The 25,661-nt window shown below is 48.3% G+C and overlaps 1 protein-coding gene across 1 annotated transcript in view; it reads right to left on the reverse strand.

Moving 5' to 3' along the window:
• Positions 1-25,661, reverse strand: part of LOC146193512 (putative cytochrome P450 49a1) — a 107,933-nt gene that overhangs the window by 51,538 nt on the left and 30,734 nt on the right. The window contains exons 6-7 of the mRNA XM_084600570.1: positions 21,451-21,605; positions 9,174-9,252 (exon numbers count right to left, since the gene is read on the reverse strand). Of these exons, the coding sequence (XP_084456696.1) occupies positions 9,174-9,252; positions 21,451-21,605 (234 nt within the window). The remainder of the gene's footprint in view (positions 1-9,173; positions 9,253-21,450; positions 21,606-25,661) is intronic.

Here is a 25,661-nt window from a genome sequence, read left to right on the forward strand (position 1 = left end):
TCTCGACAGAAGGGCATCTCTCAAAAGCAGGGGACTCGAAGAAAACAGCCTACTTAGATTAGTACTGGCTTATGACCTTATATCATCTGTAGGGTAAGATATGCAACCCCGTATCTTATGCTGACAGCAAGCGAAAACAAAACAAATAGAAGTCGAAGAGAATTCGAAGACAAGAAATAGTCTTCGCCTCTCAGCGCTCGGCGAGAGCGGGTGTCTTTCAGCGCTCGGCGAGAGCGGGTGTGGGCGGCGCTCGCTCCGGCGAGCATCGTTATTAGCAGAGTAGAGTATGCTCTGCCATACTTCAATATGACCAAAGGAGAGGACGACAGAGCGGACGCCATCATCAAAATGGCGATCAAGACCGCACTCAAGCTCCCCGAGAACACACCAAACCACAAGCTAGCAGCTCTGGGTCTACACAATACAATACAAGAATTAGCAGAAGCCCAAATCAAGTCACAGCTAAGCAGACTTCTACAAACAAAGACGGGAAGACGGGTGTTGGAAAGACTGGGATATAGCACACACCTACAGGCTTTTAACAAGACAACAGAGGTATCGCGGGAAGTCAGAAATTGGTACCGAGTTCGGCCCATATCAAGAAACATGGACCCCCGCCTACACCCGGGAAGGAGGCAGGCAAGGGCCGAGTATTATGATAAAACAATGGCCAACAAGACACGTCAAGGTTCACCGACGCAGCCTTATACAAAACCAACGCAAAGAGGGCGATAGCCACGGCCACAGACTGCAAAGGCCGGGAAGTAGTTAGCGCCTCGATCCAAAACTGTACGGTCACGGAGGCAGAGGAAGTGGCTATCGCACTGGCCATTAGGCAAGGAAGAGAAACGGGAGAGAGTCTGACGATACTGTCGGACTCTCAATCCGCGTGCAGAAATTTTCAACGGGGTAAATTATCTCAGGTAGCGCACCAAATCCTTACTTCCACAAGCGAGCCAACAAAACAATACACTCAAACACTAGTGTGGATTCCGGGGCATGCAGGGATCATGGGGAATTTGTACGCAGAAAGGGTAGCCCAAGCACATGCAACCTACCGTGCGCCCAACAGTCTCGCGCCAGAGGACCTGATTCTGCTTGACCCTGACTACACCACAATACTACAACACTACGGAGGCTTGCGGAAAGTATATCCGGAGCAGCATAAAAAGCTCAACAACGAGGAGGCCATAGATCTGAGGCGGCTACAGACGGGCACCTTCATTAATTTGCACATATTACACATGATGCATCCCACGACATTCAGAGACGAGTGCCCGTGGTGCGGGAAGACCCCTACCCTGTACCACATAACATGGGAATGCAGCTCACATCATATACAAAAATTGAAAACCCAAATGAAATACAGTGGGAGGCTTTGCTGGCCAGCTCTGACCCGGAGGCTCATTTGTACCTGGTCACAAGAGCTCGCAAACTGGCGAAAGCCAGTGGTGCCCTGGACCGCGGGCGCCAACCGCTCGTCAGCCTCGGCTGAAGAGGCAAAGAAAAAGATCCCCGAGCAGTTAATAAAGTTCACTGACTCACTCACTCACTCACTCACTCCGGCGAGCACGTGCGCTCCCCCTCTCGCCACGCACTCGTTGGCCTGCATCCTCCCTCCTGCGTTTGCGTGTCCTGCTCGCCCCCTTAAGAGGCACGGTCCTGTCGCGCTCGTCTCCTGTGGTGCAGTCTCCGGGCCATCCTGGCCCCAGCTCGCTGGCTTCTGCCAGCACTCCTGTCACTGCGGTGGCCGCTCCTGCGACGTCCTTCACGCCCCTTGTCGCTTTAGCGTGCGAGTCTTGCCCCAGTGCTCCAATGGATGAGATGATTTCCGGACCCTCACAGCACGCCCTTGCCGCCACCACTTTGGAGGCGTTGATCCAGTGTTGTACCGGAGGCCTGGTTTTTTCTGCGGCGCACCCCTCTTTGCCTCCACGTTTGTGCCGTGCCCCCGGATTGGACCGGACTCATGGCTACTGCGGCGGCCCACTGCAGCTCCTTCGTGGGCGCAGTCCTCCTGGCCTCTGCCAGTTTCCGTTCGTGGGCCCTGACCCACCCGCGTCTGCTGCCGCTCCTCCTGCGGTCCTCCCCACTGCTTCGCCAGCAGCCCACGTGACCGTCGTGCTCACGATCCTCGACGCGCCGCCTTTCCGGTCGCCCCTCCAGCGACACCCGCCACCCCTTTGCCAACTCAGAGGTATGTCAGCGGTCCCTCCGGCTGCCTCCCGGATTCTCCGAAGAGACCGCTTCTCGCGGGCTGCTTGCTCACGGGCCTCGGTGCGACGTCCCCGGACGGTCTCCTCTGCGCCATCCGCCGTGCCGCTGACAAGGCAGCGGTTTCTCCACAGTCACCTCCTGCTGCCGCCCGGTTTCAACGAAGTGACAGTCTACTACGGTCCCCTGCAGTCCTCACGCCACCCAACCAGGGTGTCGTACCCGAGTTCATTTTCGGACCTTCCAAACTATTCTGGCTCCTCCCGGAGCTGGGGCGTTCGTCGCGTAAACCGGTGCTCGCATTCAAAGCTGACCCTGCACTTGGCTTGGGCTTACCGGACGTTACTGCATTTGTGTCGTGCGATCCGCGGACACCCTTGATAGCCCTCTGTGTCCGTGATTTTCGTAGCTGTGCTTTTGTGCTTCGGACTCTTGCGGACGTTTGCCCACTAAAGCCCCTTGATACTTTGAAAGTTACGCCAACGACTGAACTTTGCCACCGTCGCGCTACCTCCTCGCCTCCTCCTCGCCCCTTACGCGCCCCTTCGCTGAAGGCCGGCTCTCCGCCCGATTTCCTAAGCTACGATTGGTCTCCCTGCCGTTGCCCTTGGAAACTAACGCGCGTCCGGCATTTTCCTTGTGTTTTCTTTTTCCTTCGCGCCATTTTTCTCCTATTCGCGGCGAGCGAATATTGCGCGCTGTGCTTTTATTGCAGCGTGCGAGCTCTATGCCGTGCTGTTGCGCGTACAACTGCAGTAAGCGGCCTGAAGATGGTTATGCGGTATTCATGATACCTCAAGGCATGCGTGGCATGGCTTGAGCATGAGTCAATGGATTCACAAGATTAGTCGAAAGAAGTTTATTCCTAGAAACAACAGGGTTGTTTGCGACGTAATGCGCCTTTCTCACTCCCCGTAATAACGCGTCACCTGACGCTACGTTTTCTATTCCTGCTTGCTCCTAATTATTTTTGCGGCGGCAACATGTTCATTGTATAAAACTAAGGTTGTCCTCTGCAGCATGCTGAATATTCTGCGAGGCTCCAAGGCTCCATCGTTTCACACGCTGTCCACTTCTGTAGTCAGAAGTACGGATCTATATTCTGCTTTTTGCTGTCAGTGATAACTGGATAAGTACCGTCTCTCGATTGCATTTGTCGCGATTATGCTGGGATCTCTGGCCTCCTTCACTAAAAATAAAAAATTGGGGCTTGTAGAGGAGCTAGTCTTTCCAGCTTGTACTGTAGTGCGCGTCGGTTACTCAGGAGCAATGAATGCTGGCCCTGAAAAACTCTTTGGCAAGGAAATCCGAGGTATTGCGGGTAATCTGCACTAGTTAGGTCGTGCGGCATTTTTTTTTTCAATTCTTGAATGTGTCTTGCCATGCTTCGACGCACGCGTGGGTTAAACAGTATGCGTTCGTTTTATCAGGGATACGCGAATGTGCAGGGGGTGTTCACATGATCACACACGCTTCAGTTTGTCCATGACTACTAGGTGTTGGCAGGTTACCTTCGCTTTGAAAGCTGGAGCTTTAAAACCGTGATTCCGCGTATTCATTTACTACGAGAAACGTTTTCCCATCGATGTCAAATCAGCCGGAATCATTGCATCAATTTTCTGTATTTACGAAACTTAAACATCAATAATGAATATAGTTATGAGGAAAAAATAGGGGAACATTTTGCGAGCAACAATTTTTAGCACTGTAACATATTACTCATTTCAACTGTATGCAAGAAGATTTTTTTTTTCACCTACCCTGAGTGATCTACTCATCGCTCTATGTTCTAGCTACATTTCACTGAAGACCGGTATGAGCCGCCAATATTACACGAAATCGAAAACAAAAACTGAGGCCCAACGCAGTTCCATCAATTTTCTCTCACCGATCTGTTCTTAAGCAAAGGAAGCCTCCTCAACAGATACATGAACCTCGCGCTGATAGTAGTCAGTTATTTCTGTGGCTTGCTCTTTTCCCCCCACCTCCATTTATGAGAAAATAAGAAAGTATAGGAATTGAAAGACAATGTCAGCTATTATGAGGTAATAGAGATATGACTGACAACGTAAGTCAATGAAAATTGAAATATATCGATGGGTCATGGGACGGCATCAGATTAAATAGTGATAGTTATGAGTAGTGATAGCTAATGATGGTGACTGTTACGGATATTAATAGTAAATGATAGTAATAGGCCCGGATTGTGAGGTGATAGTGTTCGTTGCGAATAGTGACAGTTACGACAGGTCACTTGACGGAATTAGTAGATATAGTGATAGATAGGATAGCGATAGTCATTGAATTGGCAGTTATATTCTTTCTCATTTCCGCACGTTGAAGACTTTTGTGCCCCGTTTTTTATTTGATTCTTGCGTTCAATGAAATTGCGCTCTTTTACATAGCCCAGCATGCTTGCCCCAGAATTTCAGTGTGTCGGCAATAGGGCCCACCACTTCTCCCAGTGTACCCTGCTGTCTTTTAACCACACGCGAAGTCAGTGAGTGGCCGCGTACTCATAAAATTAAATTCCTCCATCAGCATCATATCAAGACAGCCATGGCAAACCTGTTCCTTGCCTCGAAGCGGCAAGGAACAGCTCAAAGTTTGGTTTTATACAAATTGACTAATTAACGCAGATAATTGCGAATCGCTAACTAGCACAGTGTCATTACACTTGGCCTAAGCTTTCCAACGGGATATGGTTCGATGTTGCAGCTAAAATTTAAATTTTAATTGCAATTTACTAAATATCAATCAATTTGGCCTCGTAATTGACCAGAATATATGTACAATTAACCAATAATTCAATCTCATGGTTGATCACGTGACATATACTATGCTTAGACAGCTTGACAGTAGCGAAATAGACTAAGTCCTGCTTTGACCTTCTGTGATCTTGAAGGTCAAAGCACCAGCGTGGGTTGTTTTCCGAAGTTTTACCGCGGTGACAGATTTCACGCTCTAAAAAAACAAACACAAAGTCAGAAGCAGTACTAGATTAGGTGCACAAAATAAAACACCTTATCATGTGACTTAAAAAGCGTCTGCAGCGCAGAACTCACCAGAAAGCTTTGTTTATCAGTATTCCCCATTCAAACAGTTCTAAGAAGAAACCAATCAATTCATAAACGCAACTTTCGGCATTTTCAATGCTTTTCTCGCAATTTTTCAAACATTTTGTGCACTCCTGGAGCGCAGACCTGGCCCAAAAGCTCGCGCTTCACTCACTGCTGCGGCCGGCCTTCGGGCGCCAAGGAGAAAAAGCGTGTCGTGCGCAGCGCTCGCCGCCGCCGCGCGAGGAGAATCGAGGAGGAAAGCGCGGCACGGAGGAGAGTGTCGCTACTTTCAAATTATCAAGGGACTTTATTGCCCACCCCCTGGGGAGGCCACCTGGCGGCAGAGGACAACGGACGAACTCCACACGAGCTCCGCTGATTTCGTGTTTTTACCCTAGACAGTGAGACCCTACAATACTTCCGTTGATATCACCGGTTTCCTGAAGACGAGCGGAATCCAGGGACACCAACCAGATATACGTAAAACGATTTTTGACCATTTTAGGTCAACTTTTCCCCGTAACCAAGCCAGATGCCTCGCTAGGCCTACTGCGCCGCGCCTCAAAATACGTAGCTCTGCGTCGCAGTGGCGTTCGCCACCTGCGTCGCAGCAGCGTTCGCCAGCTGGGCTGCGCCGTGGACCGTGCCCGCGCGCCGTAGTTCGCCATGAGGGTCACCGTAGAAGGCATCCCAATTTCTCGAGAAGAATTAGCAGCCAGTGATTGGTTGACTAAAGCAAACAAGCTCCGGGAAGCGCGAACATCAGGGCCTGCCGTGCCAGATTTCCCTGGAGACAAAGCGGGACCGAACCGAGCGTCCCAAATCGACAATGGGCTACGTGCGAAGACGGAAGCTGAACTCACGCCTCGGCAGCGAGGACGCTTACTAGCCAAAAATTCTGTAGCATCGAACCAGCCTCGCTTACCAAGCAACGCTCACTCAGCGCTTGGTAAGCGCTGAGCGTTGCTTTCGCTTTCGCAACGCTTTCGGCGGCTCGGGAACACCACCGCAGTACTCATCACATTCGCTCAGCGCCAAGTGCCTATCTGGGTCTACTTTTGCAATAGTCGCTACAGATGCAACTTATTCAAGAAGAAGTACGAGGTGTGCTATCGCTGTGGCGAGCTCGGTCATCGAGCCGATGTTTGTGCAAGCACAACTACCAACTGCAGAGGTTGCGGACTATCCAATTCTACCAACGACCACACGTGCAAACCAATCTGGCGCCTGTGCGGCAAAGAACATCTCACGGGCGATAGTCGCTGCAGGTAAATCTTCAGGATTCCTTACGAAGTCAAGCGCAGGAAGTGGGAGAAAATTCGAAATGCTGAGGAAGAGAAACTCAAGACCCAAGAGGCCGCCAAGCGGACGCCACTCCAGCGCAGCAGCCGGTGGGACCGGCAACGCTCCGATAGCCAGCAGCGGCAGCTCCGAGACCGCTCGTGATCTTTTCCACCGCTCAAGTCTCCCGCTCCACGGATGGGTTCTCATGGGACCTCCCTGACCAATCCCGGACCACCTGCAGTCGTCCAGCAGACAGGGGACTCTCATCATCCTTTGCAGCAGCCACCTGGGCTACCACCATCTCTAGCCGATCTACGAGAACGTCAAGAACCGGTGAATACGCAGGAAGGGACTCCCACTACTCTAGACACACACAAAGCGATTATGGAACTGACAGCAGTCATCCAACAACTTATACTCAGAGTAGAGGCTCTCGAAAAGCCAACGGCCACACTCACCCCGTCCCCCCTGCATCTGCAGGGATCATGTGAATCAGTACCTATGGATATCGCTCCTCCCAACCGATCCGCACAAAAACGCAAAGCAACGTTTGACACCGACACACCCGCGGAGGGTTGGCAGGCGCGTTTTGCCAAAGTTGAGGAAAGCTGCAACCTAAGTCAACCTCGCATAAAGGCTTTAGAAGCACACATCGAACGCTCACTCCACACAATCGGCTCACAAGTCACGCAACAATTTGAGATGCTGAGCAAAGCTATAGAAGCACAGGGCAAACTCCTCGCTGCCGTGGTACCCGCGGCCCCTGCGCCGACACCCGTTCAAACCCCACAACTATCCCAGCCTAATCATGGCGAGCAGCTCGGGTAACACCACCATCTGGCAGTGGAACCGTCGTGGGTTCGCGCGTAAGCGTCCGGTCCTCCAGCAGTTCCTCGCCGCGAGTGATCGCCCCGAACTAATAGCTCTCCAGGAATGCGACAAGAACACGAAACTTACCGGTTACAGTACATACCTATCGGAACGAGTAAAACCCAGAATAGCTACTCTCGTCAAACGTAATCTCACTGTCCTCCAGCACAATTTAGATCCAACTTTCCCCGAATACGTCTTCTTAGACATATTTCCTCGACCCTCGCGTAAACGTTGTACTAGTCTGTTTATAATTAACGTCTACAGCCCTCCCCGAGCTCATAAGGATATTTTCGGTCCGCTTTTCCTCAAAGCCCGGCAGCTGGCGCAGGGGCAACCCCTCCTCATTCTCGGTGACTTTAATGCGCATCACCGCGCTTGGGGCTACCACTATGACTCTGCTAAAGGTCGACGCTTTTAGAATGACTGGCATACGCACCAGCTGACCCTTATCACGGACGTGTCCTACCCCACTAGACACGGTACGGGCCTACAGCGTGATACAACGCCGGATCTTGCCTTTACGACCTCCGGAGTTAAAGCGACTTGGTGTCACACTGACGAAAACCTTGGGAGTGATCACTTCGTACTCGAAATCGTAATACACGAGCCCACCAGCAATGTACGCGGCCGGCTCAGGTGATCGACTGGGACTCCTTCCGGACGCACAGGAAACAGCAGGACAAACCTCCCGCGATTACTGATATCAAGGCGTGGACAACCGAAATTGTCAAACAAGTGGCCGACGCCACTCAAACAGTCGAGTTAGAGGACAGTATCCCACACTGCGACCGCTACTACGCCCATCTGTGGGAGCGCACGAAGTCGCTAGAAGCTCTACTTGCCACTCGGAAACGGGACCGCAATATCCGGCGTAGACTGGCGCGCGCACATACGAATATCGAGAACTATGCAATAGAACTCACTCGACAGAGCTGGAACAACATATGTGACCAGATAAACAAGACTCCAAACGCTCGTAAGACGTGGAACCTCCTTCGACATTTACTCGACCCAGCAGGAGGCAAGCTCCAGACACGCCAACAGCTCGAGCGAATCTTCCACCAGTATCCTGGCACGTCTAACGAGCTCAAAAAAGAGCTTATAAATACTTAAATCCGCTCTGAACAACAACCAACCTCCCCTTCTATCAGGGCGCGGACAATCTCTGTCTAGACGCTCCAATCACTTTTGCGGAGGTCCGAGCAGAACTCAATCGCCTCAAGACGACTTCGGCGGCCGGCCCTGACCGGATGAGATAGCACCCATGTGTAAACACTGCTCAACTCCGGCCACAGTCATACACATGGTGTATACTTGTACGCATTACAACACAGACAACTCAAACACCGCAGAGACGTGGGAGTCTCTCCTGTGTACTTCCGAGCCAGCAGACCAACGCTGGCTTATCCAGCGCGCGGTGGAGGCCGCGGCATCCCAAAGGATCCCCGCCGACCTCCTCTAAGTAAGCGCAACAGGTTTTTTGACTGGCCCCCTGTTTTTGGGCGCATTAAATGAGTTCACCACCCCCTCCCCTCCCACCTTCCTATTTCGCCATCCCCCTGGCGACTTAGAGTGTGGCCACTAGGTTTAGGCTGACATAAGCTGTCTCCCTGTAAATAAATTCGTAGTGCTACAACAACAATGCTTCACTTGCATAATGATTAAATCACTGTGGCTGTGCAGGTGATGGTTTAGTAACATTTTACAGGAAAGTATTGCAAATAAAAATAAATGTGAACTTACGTTGGCCGGTATTTGGTAGCCGGATAATGTCACGTCGTTCCTTAGTTTAATAATTATGCCAGGTATGATAGGGTAAAGACTGAAAGAAAATGGAAACCCTATTAGTGGTAAGTACACATTGCTGATAAAGAGACAGTTGCATAACGTTTTTCTTCATTATATTGATCATAATGCGGTGACAAATGAATGCACAACATTACGGATCCACCGCGGTGGCGCAGTCGTTAAGATGCCCTACTACCCGAGCTTCCGGGCTCGGACCCAACCACCGGCGGCTGCGCTTCGATGGAGGTGAAACGAAGAGGCGCCAGTGTGCTGTGCGATATAAGTGCACAAATATCACCTGACGGTCGAAATTCTCTTTCTCTCCGCTTTTCCTCCCACATTCCTCCCTTCTCTTGTGTTGCGGTCAGGTGCCCACAGAAACAAGTGAGAGATATACTGCGCCTTTCCCCTCCTGTATATTTATTTATTCCACAAAAACACATTTCTGAAATTTATTGGCTACTAAAGGTTTACTAAAGCCGCCTCAAATCGCTGTCTCCTCGCTTCTGTGAACAGACTTGCCGTCAAAGCTGATCTTTATTATGGCCGATGTTGAACGAAAATTCTTTGTGGTGTGGCCAATGGCCATCTAAATCTGCGGCAGCGGCGGCACCTCTGAGTCACCACGCCAAGGAGTCACCGGTGGCCCCGGTGCAACATCTTTGCATCGTGTGACGTCACTCCTCCTCCTCCTCCTCCTACTACTACTACTACAACTACTACTACAACTACCACACTATACTATAATACTACTGCACTGCTATACTACAACTACTACTATACTACTATACACTACTATTACTATACTACTACTAATACACTACTATTATACTATAATATATAATACTACTACTGCTATAATACACTACTACTACTAATATTATTACTTATTACTTATTACTACTGAGTCAACCGCGCAGCAGAGCAGTCGGATGCGGCTCTTCAGCTGTGCTCCGTGTGACATCACTGGCTCCTCGCGATGCGCAGCTTGGCCCATTGGGGGCTCCGCGAAATGGCTCATCAACTAGCATAGTGTTGCTTCCGCAACAAAACTGCGCAATGTCCAACTGCAAACCTCTTGAGTGGTTCTTCTTTTAAGGCGAAAACCCGTAAGCTCTCATCGTTGTCAGCTGGAGCTGTCGGCAGACGCGGTAGGCAGAGGGTGACAGGCGTTGAAGAGTTAAAAGTCCGGGTAGTAGGGCATCTTAACGACTGCGCCACCGCTGCGGATCCGTAATGTTGTGCCTTGTCTCCACCGGGAATCGAACCTACATTCTTTGTATCCCCTCGAATAGAGCTTTAACACTGGGCCACACCCAGCATCCTGAAAAGCTCTTCATAATTGCCCTTGTCTAACGTGAGGATGATAGCGGGATACGGCAAGTGACACTGTGCCTTTCCTTTCCGATAAACGAGTTATAGAATGCCATTGAACGTTTATTCGTTAAGCGGCTTCTATGCGACAAGAGGCGCACAATATACTGTCAAAACAGCTGATGGCGCCACCAGGCGATTCATGTAACTGCAGAACCACTAGATTACCAGAACCTGGATGAATACGCACAGATATATTCTGAAATAGTTGAGAATTGTAGAATAAAGAGACAACTACAGCCACCACCGGAGAATATATTAATAGAGAAGCGACGGCATGGTGGCGACTGCAAGCTGGAAATTTTGTCAACCCAGTATGAACTTTTCACGTCCTGCCACGGGAACATGAAAATAGTCTTTTTAAAGCATGTGGGGAGACGGGTATCCTAGACCACATTATATGGGAAAGCGTCGGCTCCCCTGGAGATGAGGAAGATAATAGGGAGTTTTAGAATAGGCGGACCCTATCGGTTAGGGGGATAGGGTAATAGCGGGGCGCGAGTGCGCATGCGCAGAGCCCAAGCGGGCCTTGTGTTTTTGGGTCAGCGGACGACGGCGACCCTATCTCGGCGAAGTAGCGTGGACCCTTCGGGGAACATGGCGGCGTCCGGCCAAGCAGCGGCCGCTCGCCTCGGCTCACATTCGTCGTTACCGCTGCATGGTGTCACGCGTTCACGGCAAACGAAAGGCCAACGAAGCTTGTGCTATGTCTCATGATGCCCGCACCACCAAATTTAAGCGATAAAACGCCCCATATTTTCTGATTGCTTCCGGATTTACCGAGCTCCTAGGCTTAGCAAGTTCGCATCGTGTGGTTGCCGTGGGGACCAGGCGTCGGAAAGCGCGGAAGTACGGAAGGTTCAAAAGAGGTTTCCCGGCTCAGCCTGGATTGATAAGGATTGGTCGATTTCGTATTGTCTGAAGAAAACAGATTATATAAATGGTACTTTTAGGATATTTTTGTACAATGACAGCAGTTTCTGTTAATAAGGTAGCGTTGTTTTGGCTTTTATATATTTAAATGCTTTCACGGTTTACCGTCAGGGCGCTGCAATCGACGAACGCAAGCCCCGCTCCGCTGCGTCGGGAAAACCCCTATTCTAAAACTCGCTGGTCGGCTCGAACGTTACGCCACTGCACGGTATTTTCTTGGGGGCCCCAATCCTTAGGTGGTTCTATTCTAAAACTCCTCCGCCTGGGGGCCGAGGCCGCAAAGAGACAAAATCTCTTTGTTAACCTTTAGTCGATGCCCCGCCTGGCTGGGGTAGTGGTAAGACCCCCGACTACTGCACCGTAGTGCCCGAGTTGGATCCCGACCTCGGCGGCTGCGTTTCGATGGAGGCGAAACGAAGAGGTGTTGTTGTTCTTGTTGTGGCTGTAGGAAGAAGGAAAATAAGATGCACGGCCCTGCCATGGCTCTGTAGCTGAGTCACCTCCGCTGCCTTGTGCAGACGGAAGAAAAAACAGAGAAGAAAGAAAAGGAAGAGACGGAGAGAAAGACGCGCGCCGCAACAACAGCCGTCGTCCACCACCGAAGCGGGGGCGGGTGCAATGACGGCCTACAACAGATAAGCATTCGGTGGCAGGCTAGCCGCCGCCGCAAGCGGCGGTGACCTACCTGCCCAAGCCCCATCAGGGGAGACCTGGCCACGTGTGCGGTGCGATGTTGCTGTTGTGGCTGTAAGAATTAAATTAATTAAATTGGTTCACAGGAAGGGAAAGGCGCAGTATCTGTCACACTTGCTCTGTGGACACCTGAACCGCGGCGTAAGAGAAGGGAGGAAGGTGAGAATGAAAGTGGAAAGAGAGAAAGAGGAGTCGTAGTGGAGGGCTACGGAGTAATTTCGACCACCTGGGGATCTTTAACGCGCGCTGACATCGCACAGCACACGGACGCCACTTCGTTTCGCCTCCATCGAAACGCAGCCGCCATGATCGGGTTAGAACCCGGGAACTCCGGCACAGTAGTCGGGCGTCTCAGCACTGCACAACCCCGGTGGGGCAGGAAAATAAAATGCACGGACCTGCTACTGGTTCTGTAGCTGAGCCACGTCCGCTGCCTCGTGCGGACAGGAGAGAAAATAGAAAAGAAAAAAAAAGAGGGAGAGAAAGACGCACGTCTCAGCGCATTAAAGATCCCCAGCTAGCCAAAATTACTCCGTAGCTCTCCACTACGGCTCCTATTTCCACTTTCACTTCCACCTTCATCCCTTCCCGTAAGGCACGACTCAGGCGCCCACAGAAAGAAGTGTGGCAGATACTGCGCCTTTCCCTTCCTGTGAACCAATTGTTATTATTATTATTATTATTATCATTTAATTATTAGCCTTCAGTCGCAGAGGCTCTAGCCCCCGTCCCCTAGGCCTGTGTGCCGGGGGTGGAGAGGTGAGGCGCCCCCATTTACGGTGGGGAAAATTAAGGAGCACTGCAGAATCTACATTGGAGTAATGCGAAAGCACATATGCTGCTGTTGGTTGCTTCTGGTTGCTTTTAGCAGCTTAATTCACTTCTTCTTTAAACATTTTAGTCTTTCGCACTTTCAAATTGCGCGCCAATCCTTACCTATGCCCTTTTTTGGCTCTACTTCCGGTTGGGTAACGTCACATCCTCTATCTCACAGAAATTCACTTATTTAGCCCTTGTAGTCATTGGTACTTTTCAAGTGCGCGCCAATCCCTTCCTATGCCTTTTTTCGGCTCTACTTCCTATTGCGTGATGTCACATCCTTTCCACTACGGCACCCTTTTTCTCTTTCCAGTTACGCTCCCACCTTCCTTCCTTGCTTTAGTACGCGATTCAGGTGTCCACAGAACAAGTGTGGCAAATACAGCGCCATTCCTTTCCTGTGAACCAGTTATTTTAATTATTTACCTGAATAACTTATTGGCCTAATTATTTTTTCTGCAGCATCACTACAGTAGTCTCTATCGATTGACACCACTCATTAACCTCTACCACTTTTCAGGTATCCGCAACTGCTGCACAGACATGATTTTGCGGGCGCGGTTTGCGGTCCCGGTCTGTGGACAGAAAGCTGTGAATAAACGTTCTTATTCATCTTTTCATGCACATACGAAGCTTACCTCGCCGGGCCTCCGACCTAGGCGCCGTTTCATTTGGCGCTTCCTCGAACGCCACACGACGCAGAAAACAGAAGCAGACCCAGGTGTCTAGGAGGCGTTAGTACGTAAGGTAAGGAGTCCAAAGTCAGACTCCGCCCGCACCAGAGGCGTTAGTACAGCAGGAATCAGCAGCGTTTGAAATTCATTTACAGGATTGAAAGGCGCAGTATCTGTCAGAATTCTCCGCGGACACATGTACCACGCCGTAAAGGAAGGGAGGAAGGTCGGAGTGAAAGAAGAGGACATAGAGGTGCCGTAGTGAAGGGCTGCGATCCACCGCGCTATAATGGCTTTCGCCTCATCGCACTGTAGCGGTTCAAGTGCACCTCTAGAATATTTCCGCCCAGTTTGAGTATCGTATCCACACTAGGTTGCAACATTGTTTTGCGCACAGGAAAGATCATATTCATTATACCTGTAGAAAATGGAACGAGTGTAGAAGCTTGTGCTTCTGCGTGCTAGTAAGCATGGATATGATTTGTGTTTGTTTCTGGCAAAAAAATAAACATCAAGCTTTCTCAGAGTTGCTAGCTACGCTTTGATTATTAGCATTGCTATAACATCTGTTCCGTGCATGAGCTTTCTTGAAATAGTATATCTTCAGTAATAAAACTTTGTACTTTCTATTTATCATCATCGTCTTGAGAGTATGGCTGTGCTCACATTGAGTAGCGCTGGTGATCTCTTCTTGCCATTCTAGGAGGTAGAAACGTGCCTGCAGCTGCCTGAGCCTGCAAGCGGCATCAGGGGTTTCGACACTGCATGCGGCGGTGGAACAGACAGCTTTAAGAAGACAGCGAAGTAACGATTATATTAAAGGATTAACAGTGAGCTGCTCATCGGAACGGGCGTGTGCAGTGACATTTGCTTCAACAATGACGTCATTTAGAGACAGCGAACCAGCGACAAACCGAGTTGCACGGACGGCTATTTAAAGAACTGCGAGTGAAGCGGGATTGCTGCCCGCGGTGCGCCGAGCAGCGCTGATGATTTCTGTCTCACCATTCTAGGTAAGGGAAACAGGTTAATTTTTGGTCCCTTTTTGTTCTGTGTGATACGACGGATTGCACTCTGCTTAGTTGAAATGAAAGATAAAGATGTGTGTCTTGCATGCATGAGGACTCTTAAGTCAGATAGCATTACCTGTGTGATCTGTCGGAACTCGTATCACATTGGTCAGTGCTCGAGTGTAACAAAGGCAGCTTTGAAAAAGATGTCTAAGAACGAGCTAGAATGCTGGACGTGCACAACTTGCATATCGGGCATTACTAGGGCAACAATACAAAACCTAGGCAGTTAGGCAGTCACTCTGATGCTGGGGAGGTGGATCAAGAGCCTAAGCCATCAATCAGAGACGTGATGACTTGCATAACGACACCGACAGAAAAGGTTTCGGATGTACTCAACCGTCTAGAAAAATTAGAAAAGACTATTGAAGCTCAAGCGGTGAAACACGATGACGTGCTGTTAAAACTAGAGGAACAGGGAACGGCAATGAAGACAATGCAAACTTCCTTGGAGCATATATCTGAGCAGTATAACAGCGTGCTGAAAATGTTTCAAAAGTACAAAAATAAAATTATTAAGCGAAATTTTGTAATGCTGGAAACAGCCTGAAAAGTCTGAGGTAGGTCGCCCGAAGTCGTCAATTCTAAACCTAGAAGGTTGGTTTGGTTTAGTTTGGGTTGTGGGGTTTAACGTCCAAAAGCGACTCAGGTTATGAGAGACGCCGTAGTGGAGGACTCCGGAAATTTCCACCACTTGGGGTTCTTAAACGTGCACTGACATCGCACAGCCTACGGGCACCGTTGCTTTTCGCCTCCATCGAAAAGCAGCCGCCGAGGCCGGGATTCGATTCCGCGTTCTTGGGAACAATAGTCGAGTGCTGTAACCACTGCGCAACCCCGGCTTTTTTTCCGGTGTTTTTTTCTTTATTGCCTGACTTTGGCACAATACACAAAACCACTTACAGGGTACAATGGGCATTAATTAATACAACAATCAGCCCAGGTGGGTTGTGGCGTCGTCATGCTAAAATTCTCTTAGGGTCACTAATGGCTCCAATCTTCCGAGCCACTCGGGAGCTTCAGGAGCAAGTTGCTGAATTTCAACATATTTATTCATGCTTTCCCGGAAATAGATACGTGCTGGCCGTGCGTCAGGATCGCAATGGTATCCTGCCATTCTCGAGCGCCAAGTACAGTAGAGGACCATTAACATAATAAGGTCAAATGGCACCCCCGCGGGGGCCCAAGAAGAAGAATAATCACATAGGAGAAACATTGAGATCAACGGCATTGCAGAAACAGGAATGAAAACCTGAAAGAGGAGTTGCTGTTGCTAGCGGGAAGGCTCGGACAGGCTGATGCAACGACTGAACATGTGGAAACCATACACAGAACAAAACCTTGAGCGGGCCACACACCTCCTATACTGGTTAGATCCTTGAGCACACAGACAAGACATGAATGCGTTAGCAAGAAAACATTCGTAAGAGATGACAATATTTTCAACAACGAGAACATCACAGCCTACTCAAATAACCTGCTGTGACTAGCAGAGAAGGAAGCGAACAAAAAGTCGTACAAATATGTGTGGGCGAAAAATGGGAAAATATTTATGAGAAAGCATGCTTGTGAAATTAATGTTGAATCAGAGGAGACCCTATCACTTATAACATGAAGCAGGAATTTGACACACTAGATCAATACACAACACAAAGACTCGGCAATATTAAGGAGCAGAAGAAAATTGCATCACTTGATACATGTGAGCATCAGAAGCCTTCAAAAATACTTGGGCCTTTTATTGAAGCGTATGCATAAATCCATATCATTTTTAGATGTTGTTTCACTGAGGTGAACGTTGACAGTGACACGGTGCAGTTATATCGAATCGAAGGTCTCAAAAAATGTTCGCTCTGTAGAGATGACAGCAAGGGAGGAGGGGTTGCGATCTCTGTTAAGAATTCTTGGCTTCATGAAAAATTTCAATGTTTTTTAGTGAAGCCGAAGTAATCACCCTTAAAGTTGGAAGGCCTAATTTGTCGTTCGTGATATGAGCTGGGAAGACCACCTGGGAAGAATATGAAAGCCTTTATTATTGTGCTCTAGATGCAATTGGTGAGTTTAAACAAACATAATAATGTCATACTAGTTGGTTACTTTAACATTGATACCTCTTCAACAGGCAAATATGGTGTATCTGACTACTTAACAGCTCTCATAGGTTACGGTCTTGAGATGACAATGTCAGGTTTTACTAGGGAATAATTTCTGGAAGCTAAACTAGTGCGTTCATGCATCAATGCACTTTCATTTATTTCATGCACTTCCCCGTGCTGAGTGCAACTATTCCACCACTGAAAAAGAATGTTTGGTGGTAGTATGGGCCGCTGCCAAGTTCCGCCCGTACCTTTATGGCCGACCGTTTCGTGTCATCACTGACCGTCACTCGTTGTGTTGGCTGCAAAACTTAAAGGATCCTTGTGGCCGCTTAGCACGTTGAGCATTGTGCCTGCAGGAGTTCGTTCAAAGCTATTTATAAGTCTGGCCGGAAGCACACCGATGCTGATAGCCTGTCCTGCGCGCCCGTCGGCCCTCCTTCGTACGATGCCACCGACGACGATAGCTTCCTCGGAGCAGTCACTACGTCCGATCTCGCCTCCAAACAGCGTGCCGACGGCTGAGCTGCGACTGAGTATTGACCATCTTGAATGTGGGCACTCTACAATACCCCGGTATCTTGCTCGGGGGCTCTCTTCGTACTGACTCCGCAATTGTGTTCTCTATAAAAAGAATTCTACTTCGAGTGCAAAAACATACCAGCTTGTCATACCGGCTGATCTAAGGCACGAAATCCTCCTGGCCTGCCACGACGAACTAACTTCAGGGCATCTTGGCTTTACACGCACCCTAAAGCGAGTACTATTACTTTCCACATCTTTCACCGAGCGTTAGACGTTACGTACAGACTTGTCGACAATGCCAGCGGCGAAAAAAAATCCACGCTCAAGCCATCCGGTATATTACAATCTATTGAACCACCCCTCACGCCTTTCGAGCAAGTGGATCGTAGTCGCCACAGACTACTTGACACGCTACGCTGAAACGAAGGCCCTTGCCCGAGGTACTGCCGGCGAAGTGCTCGATTCTTTATGAACGACATTGTGCTCAGACACGGTGCACCTTCGACCATCATTACTCACCGAGGAAATGCGTTTAAAGCTCGGCTACTGCTGGAAACCTTAACTCTCGGCCATACCGAGCATCGCACAACAACAGCGTATCACCCTGAGACAAATGGATTAACGGAACGACTAAACAAAACTTTGGCGGACATGATCTCAATGTATATCGACGTTGAACATAAAATGTGGGACGAAATCCTGCCGTATTTCACCCTCGCCTACAATACGGCGCTGCAGGAAATCGCTTAGTTTACACCATTCCATCCCGTATATGGCAGGGAGGCCCGCATGATGTTGGACGCGATGCTCCCGTTAGGGGATGAAGCGGTCGAACCCGATGCCACCCATTTCGCGGAACAGGCCGAGCAAGCCCGCCAGCTGGCCCGCCTGAACATCAGTGCAGCATGCCACCGACGCTCGATACTGTAACCCTCGGCACAGGAAAGTCCACTTCGAACAAGGGGACCAAGTGTGGGTGCGGAACCCCGTGCGCCACAAAGGCTTATGTGAAAAACTGCTACACCGGTGTTTCGGACCCTATAAAGTCCTGCGCCGCTTAAACAGTGTTAACTACGAAGCTGTTCCAGATGGAAGTGTGACCGTCAGTGTTCGGCGTCAGCGATCTGAAATTGTGCTCGTGGTGCACCTAAAGCCGTATTTTTCACGTGACTGAGCGCCGTGTCAACATCGCGTTTTTTAACATTGACGCTGCAAGTGAGACCTTGACTTATTGTACAGTTCACCTCACCCCTAATTTTTTTTTTATCTTACCACCTTGACATCAAGACGATGTTTCCCTTTCGCGGGGGGGGGGGGGGGGGGATAATGCCACGTTCCTAGCGCCGCGCGACAGCCCTGCTTGGTGCCGACGACGACGAAGCGGTTGTTGGCACGAGCGGCGCGCTGGTGCTGGATCGGTACTACAAGCCGACCTTATTCTCGGGTCATCAGCTACGTGTAACTTCACGGCACCCTGTCGTGACAGTATTTATACACGTATGGTCGATATGGAAGCATACTCTGGCATTATAAAACAAAACTTAGCAGATCACTACTATGTACCCACCACAGGTCTTGGTAGTGATGAGTGTAGTGTTGAAAAGTATATGTTAAAGAGCTCTATTTTGTATATCAGGAAAGTTATCGCCAAACTAGTAATTATATAACTGGGATTCGCTGCTTAATCTTAATCATAATCAAGCATACGCTCAACTAATTAAGCAGTTTCAGGTCATCTACAGAGCATCAGAAAAAACTGTCTCTATGAAGATAAGGCAGGCAGAGAAACCTTAGACAAACAACAATATATTAAAAACAAATTACTTAAAGGAACGTTAATGGCAAAGGTGTAAACAGGATCCCTCTAATGCAGACTTAAAAGACGAATCCAGACAAACCAGGAATAAGCTCACAGCTATGACGCGGATAGCGAAAAATAGTTACATTAAAAAACAACTTATCAACTGTAAATGAGATGCAACGAAAATTTGGAATATTGTTAACTCTTAGTGGAAAGTAGAAAAATCGAGGTATAAATGAAATAATCGCTAATCACTTTCCCTGTAGAAAACTACAAGAGTTGAGCAAAGAATTCAATTATGATTTTGCCAATATAGCAGAATCTCTTCTACAGCGTGTGATATCCATAAACAGAAGGCGCGCATAGGTCTTCCTTCAAATGTTCATTCAGCATATGTGACTGAGCTAACCAACATAGAAGTAAGGGAGGCTCTAACTAAGCTATTTCTAACAAGGCCACAAGCATATGATGGAATTCGGGTTAAATACCTAAAGATCAATTATGATAAACTTAAAGCTATGATATTGTACATACTATCAGAAATCATGCGTACTGGTACACTCCCGTGTCACATGAAGGTATCGGTAATCAGGCCTCTTTATAAAGGCGGTGACAGGCAACAGTGTCTAAATAATAAACTTATAGCCATTCCATCGTGTCTAGGATGCGTCCTAGAGAAAGTAATATGTAAGCAGATGACTATTTTTTAGCAAGCACCACCTGTTGTCTGAGTCTCAGCATGGCTTGGGGTGTGGGAAAAGCACCACCACACTACTTGAAGATTTTGTGGAGAATGTGAACAAAGCCATAGACAGTAACAAAGTCATCCTGGCGCTTTTAATTGATCTCAGAAAAGCATTCCATATCATAGACCATAATTTATTATTTGAAAATATAAATCTGATGGGATTCCGTGGATCATACTGGCAGCTTTTTGATGACGGCAGCGAAGGCGACGAACGGAGCGGAAGCTTATTTTTCAACTTGCTCCCAGGCACTCCCGCTATCCTTCGTAATCGAGCACATGATAATCGAGCTGCTGCAAGGTGATAAACAGAGGCAACTGCGCTGACCAGTGTGACCAAGCCCAGCGCTGAACCACGTGCTGCCAACTGCATCCACTCGTGTTTTGTGTACTGAGCCTTACAAACGCTCTGGCCTGTGCCATGGGAACTGAACTGGCTGACTTCAAACGTGAGATGCGCAAAGAAATCTGTGAGCTAAAAGCCAGCTTAGAACATATGAACCAAGATGTTGAAGATTTCCGAAAGGAGTGTGCTGACATTTGTGGTATGGTATCTTGAATGCAGTAAGGGTTGTGTTACGTTCTTGTTTTTTTTTTGCTTTTTTTTTATTCGGGATTTTTTTATGCTTCTTCTTGAGTATAATATACACAGAGATTGTATATTCTTTTGCATGCTGTCAGTGTCAAAGGATTTTCTGTTTTAGTGTTTTCCACTGCTTGGATTGCCTTAAAATGTTTTGTAAAGTCTAACACATACCCGCTACATTTTCGCGTATATAAGAGACAGGTGTGTCGGACTCCTCTGTCCACCTACAAGCATGCATGCTTAGGCGGACAGGCAATGAATGTGGAACACCACTTGCTTATAATAAACTCACTTACTTCAAGGCGGACTGTAGGCTACGGCGTTTTCTACCACACTACAACTAGTTCAAGAAAACACTCTTTAACCGAAGCATATACCTCATAATAATGCCTTCAGATTTCTCAAGTGGAACCATTTACTGAAGCGAAACGAAATTCGAAACCTTCCATCAACCTACTATAGTCGTCAGCATATACAATATCATCTTTCATTTTTTTTATGCATGGTGCTGCAGTCAGTCCTTCAGCTTCCTGATTATCTGTATTTTCCTACCGTGTAAATGTTAGTATAGATTCTCTAAAAACTGTAAAACCAGCACAAAGTGTTCAATATGTTACCGGCAATAAAATAGGCTCAATTAAATTTTCGGACGTCGAAAGAGACAGATTTTAACCCAAAGGTTATTCTCAGCAAAAGTGGATATAGAAGACAACACACTCTCCCTTAACGCGAAATGTCTCAAGATTCGCTAAAATATGGTATCCAGGTATTCGCAGCAAGGGCTTATTCCATGTTCTTCATTGTCTACCTTTTATTCTATTGTATTAGCCCGAGAGGATTATGGCTGGTAAGCTCTAGTAGAAAAAGGTTCAAAATGGCTGCGTGAAACTGCAGCTGCAATGGTCGAATAGCTTACCGGAGGGTTTCTTTCAGGCATGCAGATACGAAAGGGGAAATATAGTTCTTGCTCAAGCCTTCATCGAACAAGCAGTCAACCTCCTGTCGTGCTTCTTCTTGGGCAATAGTGTTGTTTGCCAAGCAATACAGCGTATATGTGGCCGCTGCTGCTACCTGAAAGTGTTCACAAATTATTTACCTGTCTTCTGCCAACTTCATCACCTATCACACCAAGCCAAAAGATGCATTATTATTTATTAATATTGTTAATAATGCATTAATACTGATACATGATTCGTAACATTACAAATTCCATTTAAATCTGTACACGAAGAAAGTTAGATTCGTCACAACAGCCCAGAGTTTATTAAATACCTGTGGGCCGTAGATTCGAGATGGAACTCACGCGTGGAAAGATGAAAATACGATGTAGCAGTGGATGATTTCGCACGTTATGTGCATGAGCACACACCGCTGACCTTTAAACGAACTTCATCGGCTACGCTACTTCGTAGCTTACTTAAAGAAGGAAAGTAGATGGGCTTCTCGACATTAACGTCACAAGTCTGATTCCACTTTGAGCTGCTTTTCTGGTCAATAAATTCTCTTCATCTGCAAGAAAACCGTCCAGGTCAAGCAGCTTAGAATGCAGGTTTGGCCCACATTAGCTTTATGAAGTGGTCGCTCGCGTTTCTTTAAAGAAGTATAGACACGGAAATTTTCAGTTCCGTTATTTTCGCTTTATACGATCCAAAGTGGTCCAAAATAGAGCAAAGCTCAATTAATTACTTTTCAGTGCGATAATTAGGGCCAGTTTAGGTTTTGATTTCTCTGAGCACCAGCGCTCGATGACGGAAAATATACGCGAACGCCATACGAGCGCCCTTTACTGGCAAGGCTAGTGATCGTGTAAACACAGATTTTGATGACGCATTCGTGTCCCGTTTTTCGTCTGCTTGCGGTCGCACATTCAAGAAAGTACTCGTCGTCGAGCAGCGCTCCAGCATAGCATAATTAGTACTGTGATGTCGTTTCGCCTGATAGCGCGGACATTACTGACATTGCCGGGCACTTTGATTCCAACCGCTGGCCTGAGATTTAAGCCAAGAAGCAGGAATCAGCAGCAGCCACGAAAGCTTGGTGGGTTGACGAGCAGGAAGTGTCCGCTGGCAGGACATGCTGAAAAAAAGGAACCGATACCGCAAAGACGCTGTTCTCTCAGCCTGGTTGACCAGCGCTGTCAGCCAATTCGAAAACAAGAATGTTTTAGTATAAAATTACAGAATGGCGCAAACAGCCACCGCAAGCCGCAACCATTCCCGATTTCCGCCGTGCGCATGCCTGCTCATGCTCTGATTAGTTCCTACGCGGAAGGTCTGCGCGCCGCCGTACAAATATGTGGCGCCGTCGGGCGCAGTCAGGGCAATCGCGTAAAGCCATGACACGGCCGGTCTCGAGAGAGAGAGAGCGTGTTCTCTCGAGACAGGCTCTGAGGCGCGCGATCTCCCTCGAGACCGGCCATGGCAGTGGACTACACGATCGGTCCCCCTGTCACAGTGGCCACTTAGCCGCCCCTATCGCTAACCTATCACGGATCACTGTTTATTCGCTTAGATAACAACTATTTGAAAAAAGAACCATCAATTACGATTAAATTGCGACGATTGTTTGGCCATTACTGAGGTCATGGTAGACGTAATTACAGCAATACAAGCGAGCTTTTTTCTAATCACTTTGCTGCTGCCCGTTACGACGCACCTGACGTCTGCTAGCTCCGCTGCTGAAGGCGTCTTGCAAAGCAAGAACATATTTTATGTGATAGCCTTCCCAGTAAAGCGGCGCGAACGTCCGACGTTTATTACAGCATTAGCCCGCTTCCAAGCGTCGTAGGAAATAGGAAATAGCTTCGATAGGAAATCAGCTAGAGCTAGCGACGTCTAGGGTAGGAGGGGAGCAGCGCAGGTCGTTCCCGGCGCGCCATCGAGAGGCACCAATTCCGTAATCTCTGCACTTGGGTAGGCATGCTGTTTAGGCCCGAGTATAGCAGGCAGTCTCAATATGTACACTTGGTTCAAGTTGTACCAGTCCGGCGTAAAATTAGGCGTAAATTCTGCTTCTCCCTTTCTGAGTACGATCAGTGTGCGCGAGCGCGCGCAGAGTATACCCAAGCTTCGCGCCTGGAGAAGATGCCGACAGCAGAATCCCCCGCCAGGTGAAGTAATTACAACATGCACAAACGAAGAAGCCGTCGATTAAAGCGAGCAGAATAGTGGAATTTTCTCGGGGCACGGCCGCTCGCTTTCAGCAATGCCCAGAGGTGCAGACACGGTAAGCAATCCTATATCGTTAATCCTGTTTGCTTTGCCGACTCCACGTCACAGTTGTTGGATGACGTCATGTTGTTTACCCATGTACACGTTTGCTCCACAGAGATGTCACTGTAGATAAGTTTTGAAAACCGAAATATTTGCGTGACTTGTATTTAAAATCAAATTAAAATATCTAACCGGCATCGTGAGAGGTAGGAATTGTTTCGGGAGCATCTCTGTATAACTAGGAAAGCAATCGTATTCCTTCTGACGCTCCGAGAATTTGTCTCAGTACTCCTTTAAAGAAGAAAGCAATCCATTACAGGAAATGAGGACGCTTTATTCTCGTTAAACCTCGGTCATTGGCTGGAAATAAATATATCGTGCAACCTCTCCTTTTTAGTCCCAGGAGAATAATTCTATTTGCTCTAATACCTCGACACTGCAGAGTATCCGTTCGACCGCACCAAAATCACTGCAGAGTGCAACCAAGTGCATGGGAAGGCCTTCGTACCAACAATAAGCCTTGCTTATAAGTTATCACCGACTCAACCGGTCGGTATCATGTGAGTCTTTATAATTTTGTTTAATTTTCAAGAATTTAACATATATCAAACACAGATTACCGACAAAAATACCGCAACAGCGCAGGAGAAACCATAAAAAAATGTTTGCTTGTTCACTGGTCTAACGCGAGCCTAGATTTTTGCACGATTTCATTTCGTAGGTAGCGTATGATGCTTATCGCTGCAATTCCACCATGTCCAGTAGTACACGCACCTCGGGAGCTCGTGTTAATACAGGACGTGCTACATTCTTAACACTGTTATTTTATGTATGTTTTCATCAGCATTAACATTTACCTTAAACGTATACACTGGTCGATGTTCTCGTTTTCATTCCTCGAGTGTTTTAATTTAAAGGCTTAATTGTTGACGCAGATCGCAGTCTAAATTTAAACAAATCCGGCTAATGTATATATCTTCGACAGTATACTCTATAGCTGACTGAGTTCGCGCCGTATATATCCCATCCCCGGGGCGACGCCCTTCAAACATACTTCCTGACATTGACCTCTAGGTGCAAGGGAACCCGACTCCTCGCACAGATAACATCAGGGGATCTTGGACTTACATCTACAGGCCAATGGCAGCAACAACACCACGCTCCAAAGCATCGACCAGTTGATGGTATAGATAGGACGCCTCCTTAAGCGAGTCTCGAACAAGCATCATTGTATGCGAGAGTCCAACCTCCTGCGCGTCGTTCAAGCTTTCATCTGCTCCCACATCACCTACTCTGCACCCTACCTACGTCTTACTCGTGCTGAAAGCTAACGGCTATAGGCGTCACTTAGAAAAGCGTACAAGACGGCCCTGTGTCTTCCCATGTCCATAGCTACCCACAAGCTCATGGCTCTCGGAATCTCTAATACCGTGAGCGAACTGATAGAAGCAACCCTCATCGACCAATACGAACGGCTCTCACTCACAGGCGCTGGCCGAGCGGTACTGAAGCTACTCGGGATCTCCCCGCCGAGATCGGCCCCACGTTATGTTGAATTTACCCCGGATTATTGTCTAGATATCCGCATACCTCCCATTTCCAAGCAAATGCGCCCCGAACTCTACACCGAGAGACGAGAAGACCGTGCACGTCAATTCGAGAAACGCTTCAGCCGACATCCGGACGTTACGTATACGGACGCCTCTTACCATCCCTCGAAGCCAGCAATGGTGGCGGTAGGTCTCGCCCCTCACCGCAGCTGGTACACAACCTGCAGCATTCGCAATGCAGAAACAGTCACCGCAGATGAGGAGGTTGCCATTGCGCTGGTGCTAGCCGACCCTAATACAAAAATTATCACCGGTGATCCTCAACGAAACGACGATTCTGGCCACATATCTTGCCAGGCGTTACA

The sequence above is a fragment of the Amblyomma maculatum genome, chromosome 4 (genome assembly GCF_055883805.1).
Source record: "Amblyomma maculatum isolate TAMU_Amacu chromosome 4, ASM5588380v1, whole genome shotgun sequence".
In the NCBI taxonomy this organism is placed as follows: Eukaryota; Metazoa; Arthropoda; class Arachnida; order Ixodida; family Ixodidae; genus Amblyomma; species Amblyomma maculatum.